At 52.2% G+C, this 12,942-nt stretch overlaps 1 protein-coding gene across 6 annotated transcripts in view; it reads left to right on the top strand.

The window, feature by feature from the left end:
* The window catches only part of KMT5B (lysine methyltransferase 5B), a 40,458-nt gene extending 36,595 nt beyond the window's left edge, over window positions 1-3,863 (top strand). For all 6 annotated transcript variants that reach the window (XM_075545259.1, XM_075545256.1, XM_075545261.1 and 3 more), the window contains one exon: window positions 1,711-3,863. In XM_075545259.1, coding sequence (XP_075401374.1) covers window positions 1,711-3,179 — 1,469 coding nt within the window. In that variant the 3' untranslated portion in view covers window positions 3,180-3,863. The remainder of the gene's footprint in view (window positions 1-1,710) is intronic.
* Window positions 3,864-12,942: the final 9,079 nt, after the last annotated feature.

Consider the following 12,942-nt stretch of genomic DNA (forward strand, 5'->3'; position numbering starts at 1 on the left):
ACGATGGTCCAGAGAATGACCTTTGTCTAAGAGGCCTGAATGAGCGCAGACTCAGCTAGATGGGTAGGAGCTGGCCAGTGGTCACCTTTCTGCCTCACTCAAGTGCTTAGTGATCTGCGCCATCCTCGTCCACTCTGTCGGCACACCTCACTTTGAGTCCTGCAACTAAGAGATTCTCTGATCCCTTTCCAGCAATTCCATCTGACATTCCATTTCCTTCAGACCCTTAGCAATAGCCTGCCCATTCAGTTGAAAAGTGCTGCCCACACTTCCCACAACTGCGTGTCCAAAGTCCCTGAGTCTAGTCGAGGCCCAGTGGAAGGGCGTGTGCATGCTCCTCTGCCGTTGGCACCACGCCAGTGAGTTGTGCTGCACTGGGTGTCGGAGCTGTTGGCAGGCAGACCCTGGAGGACAGGGCTGCCCCGCTGTGGCTGCGGCGTTTTTGCAAGGCTGGTTATTCACCAGGGCTTCCTCTCCAGTAAAGGCTAATTGACGGTTGCAAACCTGCTGTCCAGACAGAGAAGTAGGCGGACAGGCGTTTGCCTGGCATCCTCGGCTGCCCGGCGTTCACCCCGGAAGTCGTGTGCTGGGCCCTTCCCCTGCTGCGCTTCCTGACCATCGGGGCATTGATGAGCTGAGGCTGACCGCCCGCTGTAGTCTACTGAGGAAGGGTCTTTCCCCTGGGCTGGGGGGCGGGGGGGGACACTCACTTTTTGAGATTCTGACTCGTGTCACACCGCTCACAGGTTCAGGCTGACTGGAGGGACAAGAGAGAGGAAAAGTCCTGAGCCCCAGGTGGTCCTGGGGGGCGGGGGTGTGCCGGAGAAGTGAAGGTCCTTGTGAGCAGAACTCAGACGCAGGAAGGAGGACAGGAAGTGGGCTGAGAGATGGTCTGTTGGGGAGCTTGCCATCAGGGGCATGAGACAGCGGGCCACGGATCTGCCGGACTTGACAGAGCTGAAAAGCAAACCCTGCCCAGAACAGAACCCCCTGCTGGACACCAGGGGCTCCTCCATCATGACTTGGGCTTCCTCCTCTTGGCCCCTCCCCGGGGGATGGGGGTGGGCGGACGACAGCAGTGCTCTGTTGGCTGGTGTACCGGGGAGTCGGAGGGCGTTTGGTTTCTTACAGTGCTCACTTTTTAGGGTTGGCTTTTTCTTGTGGGAACCGCGTCATAGGATTTCCCTTGGGAGGCCATGCATAGTAGCTTGTATGTCCTAGCCTTCTGGCCAGGGTGGGTGATGAGATTCAAGGCAGTGAGTATCTTGGAAGCCTCTTAAAAGGGGCAGGGGGGATGTGTCCTGAAGAGAAACCTCTCGGGCCACCATGGTGTGCTCTGACTCCGTGCACCCCCTGCGGTGGGTGTGCTGGAAGCAGTGGCAGTGGGGACATGCTTAGGTGGCAGGCACAGTGTCTGCAAATGAAAGTGAATCAAGGATCCTTGTCCATCAGGACACACAGAGGTTTGAGCCCTGGGACACGTATGATGTGTGTGGCGGGGCAGCAGGAGAGAGGAGAGGGTGGCCTGGTGCTGCTGTGGGTTGGTGCTGGGCTGCTTCCTGACAGGCTGGAGGCTCAGACCCAGATGCTCCACAGAAGCAAGCTGAGGCAGCCGGCCACCGGCAGAGGGATTGGGTTGGAGGGAGAACTGGGCGAGGGTGTTGGAACAGCGGTGAACCCATGCTGTTTTCTTCTTTCCTGACCCTGTAGCTTCTCACCGGAAATCTTCAGTTGGTGTAAAGAAGAGCAAGAGCAGGCCACTCACCCGGCAGCCGGTGGCGCGGCTGCCAGCTCCCTCCGACTCTACCTCATCCCGACTCGCTCATGTGAACCACTCCAGGGTACCAAAGAGACTGAAGCCACCGGCCAAGCCTTTCCTCTCCAAGATCAAGTTACGGAACCACTGCAGGCGGCTGGAGCAGAAGGCCGCTTCCAGAAAACTTGAAGTGGGCAGCCTAGTACTCAAGGAGCCGAAAGTTGTGCTGTACAAGAACCTGCCCCTGAAGAAGGACAAGGAGCCTGAAGGCCTGGCGCAAGCTGGTGCGGCTGGTGGGTGCTTGACTCGGCATGCAGCCAGAGAGCACAGACAGAACTCTGGGAGGGGTGCCCCAGCACGGGGCGAGGGCTCCCCCTGCTCCCATCCCCCCCGGCGCTCAGCGCGCACAAGGACCAGCTTGAAGGAGACCTCGGACGCCCAGCTTGACCCCAGCGCGGGGGACAGCTACACAGAGGGTCTGACAGAGTCGTGCACACACGAGGCCCGGCCACCAGCCCCCCGGCTGCAGGAGGAGGACCCAGCACCTGAGGCCACACAGCAGGGGGACTCAGAGGCCCCCAAGAGTGATGGCAGCACTGCCAAAAAGAAGTGGCGGCCAGGGAAGACGGGAAAGCCCTTCCGCAGGCCTGAGGAGTCCACGCCAGGGCTCAGTGCCCCTGGGAAAGAGGGTGCAGGGCCGGCCATGGCAGGCGCCCACTGTGACTTGGGCGAGCACAGTGGCACGGGGACCATGCCAGCGGCCTATGCAGCCCGCACCCCATCTCCCGTGGGATGTTCGGTGGTCACATCAGACAGTTTCAAAGCAAAAGACGGCTTCCGGACTGCCAAGAGCAAGAAGCAGCGGCGCATCACGCGTTACGACGCCCAGCTCATCCTGGAGAACAGCTCGGGCATCCCCAAGCTGACCCTGCGCCGGCGGCGCGACAGCAGCAGCCGGGCCACCGAGCAGGAGGAGGACGGGGTCAACGCCTCCAAGATCAGCATCAAGCTGAGCAAGGACCACGAGAGCGACAGCAACCTCTATGTCGCCAAGCTAAACAACGGGTTCAACTCAGGGTCAGGCGGCAGCGCCACGAAACTCAAGATCCAGCTGAAGCGGGACGAGGAGGGCCGGGCCGAGGCAAGCGGGGGCGGCCTGTGCTGCGGCGAGGCGCTCTCGCTGCTGGAGTCGCGCGTGGAGGTGGGCGAGTACGGCGAGTACGAGGAAGAGAGCTCCGGCTCGGAGTCCTCCTCGGAGGGCAGTGGGGATGAGGACGAGGACGACGAGGAGGACGACTTCGACGACGACTTCATCCCACTGCCCCCCGCCAAGCGCCTGAGGCTGATCGTCGGCAAGGACTCCATCGACATCGACATCTCCTCCCGGCGCCGAGAGGACCAGTCCCTGAGGCTTAACGCCTGAGCCCGGGCCTGTGCCGCGCCTCACCGAAAGAAACCCACACGAGCAAAGGGAGCACAAACTCCGCTCACTTCCTCCCTCCGCCTTGTCTGGGCGTAGCCCTTCTCCGCTCTCCGGGGGGCAGCCTGCCGGTGTGTTTCCATTGTTCTTCCCTGGCTGCCCTGCCGGTGGGGCCGAGGCCTGGGCTCTGTGGTCCGTGGGTAGGTGGGTCAGGGCTCGACCAAACCACAGGGCCCACCTGGCCACACAGGGACACCGAGCACATGAGAACGTGGCCATGCCGTTTGTTCGAGTTGAAACTTTTTTTTCCTTCTTATTCTTTTTAAACTTTCTGAGAGCGTCCACTGGCTCTTTAAAACCTGGCTAAACAATAACTTAAATCATAGCGGCAGCATATTAAGGTTTTCTAGTATATGCTAATATCACCAGCAAGGACCTATGGCTTTTTTATTTCTTTGCTACGTGCCCCTCCCGCCCCGGGTGCCCTGTCTGCCGTCTTGTTCAAGGAGCAGGCGTCGGAGGGGCTCCTTCAGCAGAAACAAAGGACAGCAACCAATGTACAAGGACCTGCAAGGCCGGTGGGGGCCGGTGAGTCCCACGCGCCGTATTTATTGCTTGTGGTGTAAATTAAAGACATTGTATTTAACACTTTTCGATCCTTTTAGATAAAATTGTTTTTTGCAAGAATGATTGGTGCTTATTTTTTCAAGAATTTGCTGTGAGCCGTGAGGTGAGGCGCCGCGTCGGTCGAGTGAACCACAGCTGCCCTCGCCGGTCCTCCCAGTTTTCTGTTGCACTTGTAAAATGCTACAAGGAATATTAAAAAAAGAAGAAATCTATCCACTTTAACTTATAATAGTTTATGAAATAAACCATGAGTCACAGCTTTTGTTCTGTGGTAACCTATAAAGTGTCTGTCTTGGGAATTCAGTGTAAGGACTGAAAGCAGTTGTAGATGTTGTAAATATTTGTGTGTTGTGAGGGGATTTTTTTTAAAAGAACTTACCGGGAAGGTTTTTTTTTTTGTTTTTTTTTTAAGTTTAGAAATGGCCCTGCCAATAAAATAGGAAATGACCCACCTATAGTTTGAAAGTACTGCAGCGGGGGCATCCCTGGCCTCTGGGTCTGCGTGAAGTGAGTGAAGGAACTTTGTGTGATCAGTTAGCAAGAGGAGTCGGACTTGCTGGGGTTTTGTTTTTGTTTGTTTTTGAAGCACTTTGAGAAGAGAAATGGATTTTAAGTAACTTATGAGCAGAGTTTGGATTACTACTTTATGTTTGACCCCAGTCTCCTCCCCGACATCTCTTCCCATCTGAGGGAGGGGAGCAAGGACCGTGGACACATAGTGGTGTCCCTAAGGAAAGGCCGTCCTGGGCATCCGAGGGGTGTCTTTCTCTCTCTCTCTCTCTCTCTCTCTCTCTCTCTCTCTCTCTCTCTCTCTCTCTCTCTCTCTCTCTCTCTCTCTCTCTCTCTCTCTCTGCAGCCGCTGGCCTGGGAGGCTGGAGGAACACTGTCACTGCAGGCACCTCCCCTGCGTTCCCAGGTTCTGGGGCAGCGTGCCCATTGACCTCCCCCATAGCTTGACTGCCAGGCAGTTACAAATTGAAGTCCCTGCCGTCCCCCAAAGCGGTTCACATCTCTGTCTCCTCGAGGCGTCCCCTCGGCCTGCACATCCCCCCCACACACACGTACCCCTGTGTGTGTCGGTGCAGTTGAACCCCTCAGGTATTGAGTTGGAAGCAGGTGGTAGAATTCATTGGTTCCCCATACCCACCCCACCCTTTACTGCAGGTAGAACTGTTCCCTGCACACAGCAGGACAGCCTGCTGCCCCAGTCCTCACCGCAGCCGTCACCTGGCCACCGAGGAGGGGTGAAGATGAGACCCTCAGGCTGAGGGCTGCCATGTGCCCCTCATTCCCACCAGGGACCAGAGCTTTCGGGGGACTCGGTGTGTCAACAATAGCCATTTCAGGAGATTCCATCCTCAGGAACAGAACATCCCATCACCACCCCTCCCTTTGCTTTCCCCCTCCACGCTCCAGCATAATTTTAGTAATTTATTTATGGTGTGTGTTGGTAACTGTTGTGGCCTCCTCCCGGGAGGCCGCCCTTCCCATGGGTCTCAGAGCAGTGACGTTGGTGACAAGTCACCGCCCCTCAGGAGTCAGAGTGCGGGAACCCTGGTAATGCTTCCAGGGGCCTCGCTGCCGTCAGCCTTGGCCCCACACTGGCGACCAGTGTGGGGAGGTTGCAATTAGATTTAAAAAAAAGACCCGTCTAGCTTGAGTTTATGCAATGATCAGTTACAGATGTTGACATTGTAAGAATTAGGAACTGCTCCTAGAAATATATGTGAAGCATTCAACTCTTAAATCATTTTCCCAATGACTGTTTTAAACTGTTTGGCTGAGTTGTAATACTTTTTGAGATACAGTGTATTCCTTGTACTGAAAGAATGAAAAAGGACTTTTTCAGCATTTGAGGTAAGTTCTTTAATGTTTCATTAAAAAGACAAACATTTTTTACAAATATTTTGTACATGCACTTGCAGTATTGAGGTTAATCATTTTAATAAATTCGGAAATTAAAATCACCTGGCCAGTGTCCACTGTGTCTGAGGGAGGGAAGGAAGGAAGATGGGAACATGCCTGGGCGAGAGCCGTCCCTGTTGTTTCCTGGGCCCTGGTCTGCCCTGCCCTGCCCTTAGAATGCCAGAGCCCGTTTGCCCAGGAAATGGAGCAGGGTAGCCTTTGCAGGGGTCTGGACACCCAGTGACTTGGTTTTCGGTTGCATGGGGGTTTTCACAGCTGCATAATCGACTAGGATCGGGAACCAGCTTGGGGTGGAGGGGTGGGCAGTCGGTGTGTGTCCTTGTCCGTGTCTGTGTCCAGCTTGGCACCATCGGAAAACTGGCAGATTGGGCTCGGAGAGGTCGCTGCTCGTCACAGAAACCCTCGCTCTGAGTGGGAGTCAGCGACAGTGAGGTTGGTTTGACCCTGAGCCAGCTGGGCTGTCTCCCAACCTCATGGCTGGCACGGAGCACAGGCCCTGGTCAGAATGGCTGTGGCCAGTTAGCGACACCTGGCCCTGTGTCCAGGTGCGCTGCAGGATGTGCTGGGGCCTGAAGAGGCGAGCACAGGCGGTTCTCTCGACATAAAGGACCTGCCCACTCAGGTCCCCAACAGAGGGTGAGGTGGCGGCTGAGTCCCCAGCCTCCTGCCAGAGTCTCCATTTTTCTCTTTGATGAGTCACTCCTGCCCCCAGTAGCCACAGGCAGCTCAAGGGAGGGGAGCTTGTTCCCAGAGCCCTCTGGGATTTCTGCCTCCCCAGACCAACATTCTGTCCAACACACCCTACCCTTGCCCTCTGATGCCTGTCCTCAGCAGGACAACCACAGGCTTCCAACTGCAGGGACCTTCTGTAGCCCAGAGCAGGCATGTACGATGAGCCCAGGACATGCCGTGTCCGCTATTACCAAGGCCATACCCATCAGACCTGGACGGGAGGAGGCACCTGGACGGAAAGCCGTGTGTGATGTGGCAGGACGTGCGTGCCAGGGACTCTCCTTCACTTGAGCCTCTACCACAACGCCCCAGGAAGGCTTGTCTGGAGGGCAGGACCTGCTGCAGTTAGCCCGGTTGGGGGCTTGCTGCCTCTGGGTCTGACAGGCGGGTTTCTAATCAGATATATGCACAGCGAGTGCCGGCTTGGGAAACGTCCCCCAAGAAGTCGGTTCTGCTCAGGCCAGAGCATCAGAAACCCAGGGCCCCAGTCTGGAACATAGGGGCCAGGAGGCCCCATGAAACAAGTTCATTTCTCTAGGGCGTGTTTGGGCAGCACCACTTGTAGTGGGTGGGGCAGAGGGGACCGTGGAGAGCTTGGGTCAAAGTAGCGGACAGCAGTGGGGCCCTGAAGGGAGAAATGGGTGGTAGGTGGGGGGTGGGGGTGGGGGCGCTAACAGCTGGTTCATGTGGCTGCTGCTGTTTGGTTTTAACTGAAGGACAAATCCCAGCCAAGCTGCACAGAGAAATGGGAGTCTGGTGGTGAACACGGAGATGGAGGGACCCAATCTCAAATGTAACACAGGAGAACGTCTTTCCCTAAGTTTAAAGGCAGCAGTTCTCAGCCTGTGGGTCACAACCCCTTTGGGGGCCCAGTGACCCTTCCACAGGGGTCGCCTAAGACCTTCGGGAAACCTGTATTTCCCAGGGTCTTGGGGACTACTCTTCTGTCCGGCTCCAGGCGGGTCCGCGCACATGCAGATACTCCCACTTACGAGTACCCAGCATGGAGACTGACCCATGCCACGCCACGTTCAAGACAAAATTTCATTTATTTGTCATTAGAAATAAACAGTTCACAATCTAGAATGACATTGTTTTGGCGATGAATTGCTGTGCTTTAATGATGTTCCATTTGTTAAAATGAAAATGCATCCTGCCTATCAGACATGCATATTACCATTCATAGCAGTAGCAAGATGACAGGATGAAGTAGCAACAAAAATCATTTTATGGTTGGGGGTCACCACCACATGAGGAACTGTACGAAAGGGCCACGGCATGAGGAAGGTGGAGAACCTCAAGTTTTGAGACAGACGACGCTGGAGCCTGGGAGTCCCACAGCCGGTTTGTGGTTACGGTTGGCAACTGTTTTCTGGATGGATGAAGGAGTCAGTGCACAGAGTGCAGTTTGGCTTGGCGCCGAGCCCCAGAGCCCTTCGGGCCCCTGCCCGTGATCTACTGACCCCGCCCCCATCACGTGGCTGCACCTTGACCTGGGGACTTCTGGGAGAAGAATCCCTGCCTTTGCCCCGTGTCCTGGTGTCCACGGGTTATTGTGCAGATAAACCAGGTCATCCACCCCAGCGCCCAGACTGACCGAGCGGAGCAGGTGGTGCGTGTACCCGCCCCCAGGATCCCCACGGGTGCGAGATTCTCTTTAGCTGAAGACGTGCCTCAAATTCAAGGTTGCTGAGGTGCAGGGAGAAAGATGGTCCAAGGTTTCTCCAGCTCTGCCCCTTTGCTAGGGCCCTTATGCAGCAGTCCATGACAGCTGCTCCCGGGAGAAAGAGCGCTTGCTGTTCCTGCCGAGTGAGTCTGAAACTCCAGGGGCAGTCCCACCTGCCTAAGGGTCACTTCCACCAGATGGCAGTGAGCTCGGTTTTAGTTAAGCACTTCGCCGCTACCTCGAAGGTCCCGGGGATCTTCTCCCATAAAGCCTTGGTTGGGTTCCATGGTGGGCAGTCCTCCAAACCAAGCCAACCCCACTGGCATGGAGTCAATGTTGACTCATAGCAAGCCCCTCTGGATTTCCGAGACTGCCCAGTCTGTCTCCCACAGAGCTGCTGCTGGTGGTGGTGGTGGTGGTTTCGAACTGCCGACCGTGCGGATCACAGCCCAATGCGTAACCTCTACAGCACCAGGGTTCCTTGGGGGCAGTCCTATATCATGGCTATGTAAAGCCCAGAACACCTCATTGCGGTTATGCCGAACCTGTTCTTAAACCAAGAGGCGGTGGTTACAGCAGACTGAGGCAATGCCTCGTGGTCGGAACTCAGGAAAGGTCTCCTTGCACCATACTTATTCAGTCAGCGCTCAGGTGGTTTCGCCAGGTAGCCATCTAACGGATTTCTTGGTGTAGATGAGCGAGCACTTCCCTTGTTGCAGACATTTGTGGAAACATTTCTGTGGGAATTCCATCCATTGCTGGAGCCTTCCCCCACCCCACCCCTCACGGCACCCCCACCCCATCAATGCCTTCAGTGCAGTTCAGACTTCTTCCTTTAGTATCATTGGGTCTTGCTGCCTCTTGAAATGGTTGAATGCCCACGCATTATTTTGGTTCGGTGTGATTGCGTTACTCCTCCCTGTGTTAGTCGCTATCTTCCCCATAGAATCCTTCAATATTGCAACTCAGGGCTTGAGTTGTTCTTCTGTTCTTTCAACTTGGGATCTGCTGAGTGTGTCCTGCACTTTCGGTTTAATAACTCTGTGTCTTTGCACATGTAATGACCATGCTCTGTCTTCTGGAGCCACTCTGGAATTTTCTGTTCAACTCTTCTACTTCATTGTTTCTGTCATATGCTTTATTCACTTTACAGTCATGAGCAAGTTCCAGAGTCTCTTCTGACATTCCATTTTGTGGGTTTGTTTTTTTTTGAAAGTTAGAGTCTCTGTTCTTTATTTTTTTAAAATAATTTTATTGGGGGCTCATACAATTCTTATCACAATCCATACATCCATCCATTGTGTGAAGCACATGTGTACATTTGTTGCCATCATCATTCTCAAAACATTTCCTTTCTACTTCAGCCCTTAGTATCAGATCCTCATTTTCCCCCTCCCTCCCCGCTCCCCTCTCCCTCATGAACCTTTGGTAATTTATAAATTATTATTTTGTCATATCTTAAACTGTCCGACATCTCCTTTCACCTACTTTTCTGTTTTCTATCCCCGAGGGAGTAGGTTGTATGTAGATCCTTGTAATCGGTTCCCCCTTTGCACCCCACCTTCCCTCCACCCACCCGGTATCGCCACTCTCAGCACTGGTCCTGAAGGGATTATCCATCCTGGATTCCCTGTGTTTCCAGTTCCTATCTGTACCAGTGTACATCCTCTGGTCTAGCCAGACTTGTAAGGTAGAATTGGGATCATGATAGCGGGGGTCAGGGTGGAGGGGAGGAAGCATTAAAGAATTAGAGGAAAGTTGTGTGTTTCATGGTTGCTACACTGCACTCTGACTGGCTCATCTCCTCCCCGTGACCCTTCTGTAGGGGGATGTCCAGTTGCCTACAGATGGACTTTCGGTCCACACTCCATACTCCCCCCCCTCATTCACAATGATTTGATTTTTTTGTTCTTTGACTCCTGATACCTCATCCCTTCGACACCTTGTGATCGCACAGGCTGGTATACCTCTTCCATGTGGGCTTTGTTGCTTCTGAGCTAGATGGCAGTTTGTTTACCATCAAGCCTTTAAAATCTGGTCACCTTAACCTAGACGCTGTATCTCTTGATAGCCAGGCACCATTAGCTTTCTTCACCATATTTGATTATGCACCAGTTTTGTCTTCAGCGGTTGTGTCAAGAAGGTGAGCCTCATGGAATGCCAGTTTAATAGAACAAAGTGTTCTTGCATTGAGGGAGTACTTGAGTGGAGGCCCAATGTCCATCTGCTACCTGAATACTAAACATATATATATATATATATATATATATATATATATATATATATATATATATATATATACACATAGATCTACTTCCCCATCATCAGGTATAAATATATTTAAATATGTAACATGCCTATATTTAGACCTCTATAAATGCCCTAATATTAAGGTGACCGACCAGATTTTAACATTGGTAAAGCGGGACACCAGTGGGACACCATTGATAAAACTCATATCCTGGCAAAATAGCCACGTGGCAGCTGAAAACCATATACCCTAGCTTGTGCATTCTTTCAAAAAATCGGGACTTTTTAAAAACGCCGCAGGATTCAGGAAAAATTTTTGAAAATCGGGACTGTCCCGCCAAAAGTGGGACATCTGGTCACCTTTTTGCCTCTTAGTTTTTCCTCTATTTACTTTTACTTTCCTCTTGTCCCACTATCATGCTCAGCCTTCATTTGGGTTTCAGTAATTCCTCTCGGTTACATTACCCTTGATCAAGCCCTACCAGGTTTCCTCCACCCTCCTCACCACTGATTTGGATCACTTGTTCCCTTGTCCCTGGGTTCGTTAACACCACTTTCCCCGCTACTTCTCCCTCTCCCATACCCGGCCCCGGAATCATGGGTCAGTTGTTTTCTCCAGCCTCTCCTTCTCCTTCTTCTTTTTTTTGGTAACTGGCATTTTATTCATTTATTTATAACATTTTATTGAGGGCTCTTACAGGTCTTTTAACAATCCATATATCAATTGTATCAATCACATTTGTACATATGTTGCCATCATTGTTTTCTAGACATTTATTTTCTGTTGAGCCCTTGGCCTCAGCGCCTCTGTTTTCCACCCCCTCCTTCCCACCCCCACCCTCATGGCCCCTTGATAAATTATATATTATTATTATATTTTTAATCATTTTATTAGGGGCTCATACAACTCTTATCACAATCCATACATACATCAGTTGTGTAAAGCACATCTGTACCTTCATTGCCCTCATCATTCTCAAAATATTTGCTCTCCACTTAAGCCCTTGGCATCAGGTCCTCATTTTCCCCTTCCCTCCCCGCTCCCACCCCGCCCTCATGAGCCCTTGATCATTTATAAATTATTATTTTGTCATATCCTGCCCTGTCCAACATCTCCCTTCACCCACTTTTCTGTGGTCCACCCCCCAGGGAGGTGGTCACATGTAGATCCTTGTAATCAGTTCCCTCTTTTCAACCCACTCTCCCTGTACCCTCCCAGTATCGCCACACTCACACTGCTGGTCCTGAAGGTATCATCCGCCCTGGATTCCCTGTTTCCAGTTCCTATCTGTACCAGTGTACATCCTCTGGTCTAGCCAGTCTTGCAAGGTAGAATTCGTATAATGGTAATGTGTGTGGGGTGGGGAAGCATTTAGGAACTAGAGGAAAGTTGTAATTTTCATCGGTGCTACATCGCACCTTGACTGGCTCGTCTCCTTTCCTAGATCCCCTCTGAAAGGGGATCTCCAGTAGCCGGCAAATGGGCTTTGGGTCTCCACTCTGCACTCCTCCCCTCATTCACTATGGTAAGATTTTTTTGTTCTGATGAAAACTTTTACCTGATCCCTTCGACATCTCATGATCGCACAGGCCAGTGATCTTCTTCCATGTGGACTTTGCTGCTTCCGAGCTAGTTGGCCGCTTGTTTACCTTCAAGCCTTTAAGACCCCAGACGCTATACCTTTTGATAGCCAGGCACCATCAGCTTTCTTCGCCACATTTGCTTACGCACCCATTTGTCCTCAGTGATCGTATCATGGAGGTGTGCACCCAATGATATGATTTTTTGTTCTTTGATGCCTCATAACTGACCCCTTTGGCACCTCGTGATCACACAGGCTGGTGTGTTCTTCCATGTGGACTTTGTTGCTTCTGAGCTAGATGGCTGATTGCTTACCCTCAAGCCTTTAAGACCCCAGATGCTATATCTTTTGATAGCCGGGCACCATCAGCTTTCTTCACCACATTTGTTTATTCACTCGCTTTGTCTTCGGCGGTTGTGTAGGGAAGGTGAGCATCATAGAATGGCAATTTAATAGAACAAAGTATTCTTGCATTGAGGGAGTGCTTGAGTGGAGGTCCAATGTCCTTCCACCACCTTAATACTAAAGCTATAAATATAGGCACATAGATCTATTTCCCCACCCTCATATATAAATATATTTGCATATGTACATGTCTTTATCTAGACCTCTATAAATGCCCTTTGCCTCCCAGCTCTTTCCTCTATTTCGCTTGATTTTCCCCCTATCCCACTCTCATGCTCCGTCCCCACCTGGGTTTCAGCAATACCTCTTTGTTACATTATCCTTGGTCATGCCCTTCCAGGCCTCCCACACTCACCTCATCACCAATTTGGATCACTTGTTGTTCCCTTGTCCTTGGTTTGTCAACACCACTTCCTTTCCCCCCACCTCCTCCTATCCCATGGCCCCTGGAACTGTCGGTCCCATTGTTTTCTCCTCCAGATTGTTCATCCAGCCTATCTTATTTAGACAGACTTGCAGAGATAATAACATGCACAAAAACAAGACAGCAAAACCAAGCAACAATATACAGCAAAAC

Source organism: Tenrec ecaudatus, chromosome 4, assembly GCF_050624435.1.
Source record: "Tenrec ecaudatus isolate mTenEca1 chromosome 4, mTenEca1.hap1, whole genome shotgun sequence".
In the NCBI taxonomy this organism is placed as follows: domain Eukaryota; kingdom Metazoa; phylum Chordata; class Mammalia; order Afrosoricida; family Tenrecidae; genus Tenrec; species Tenrec ecaudatus.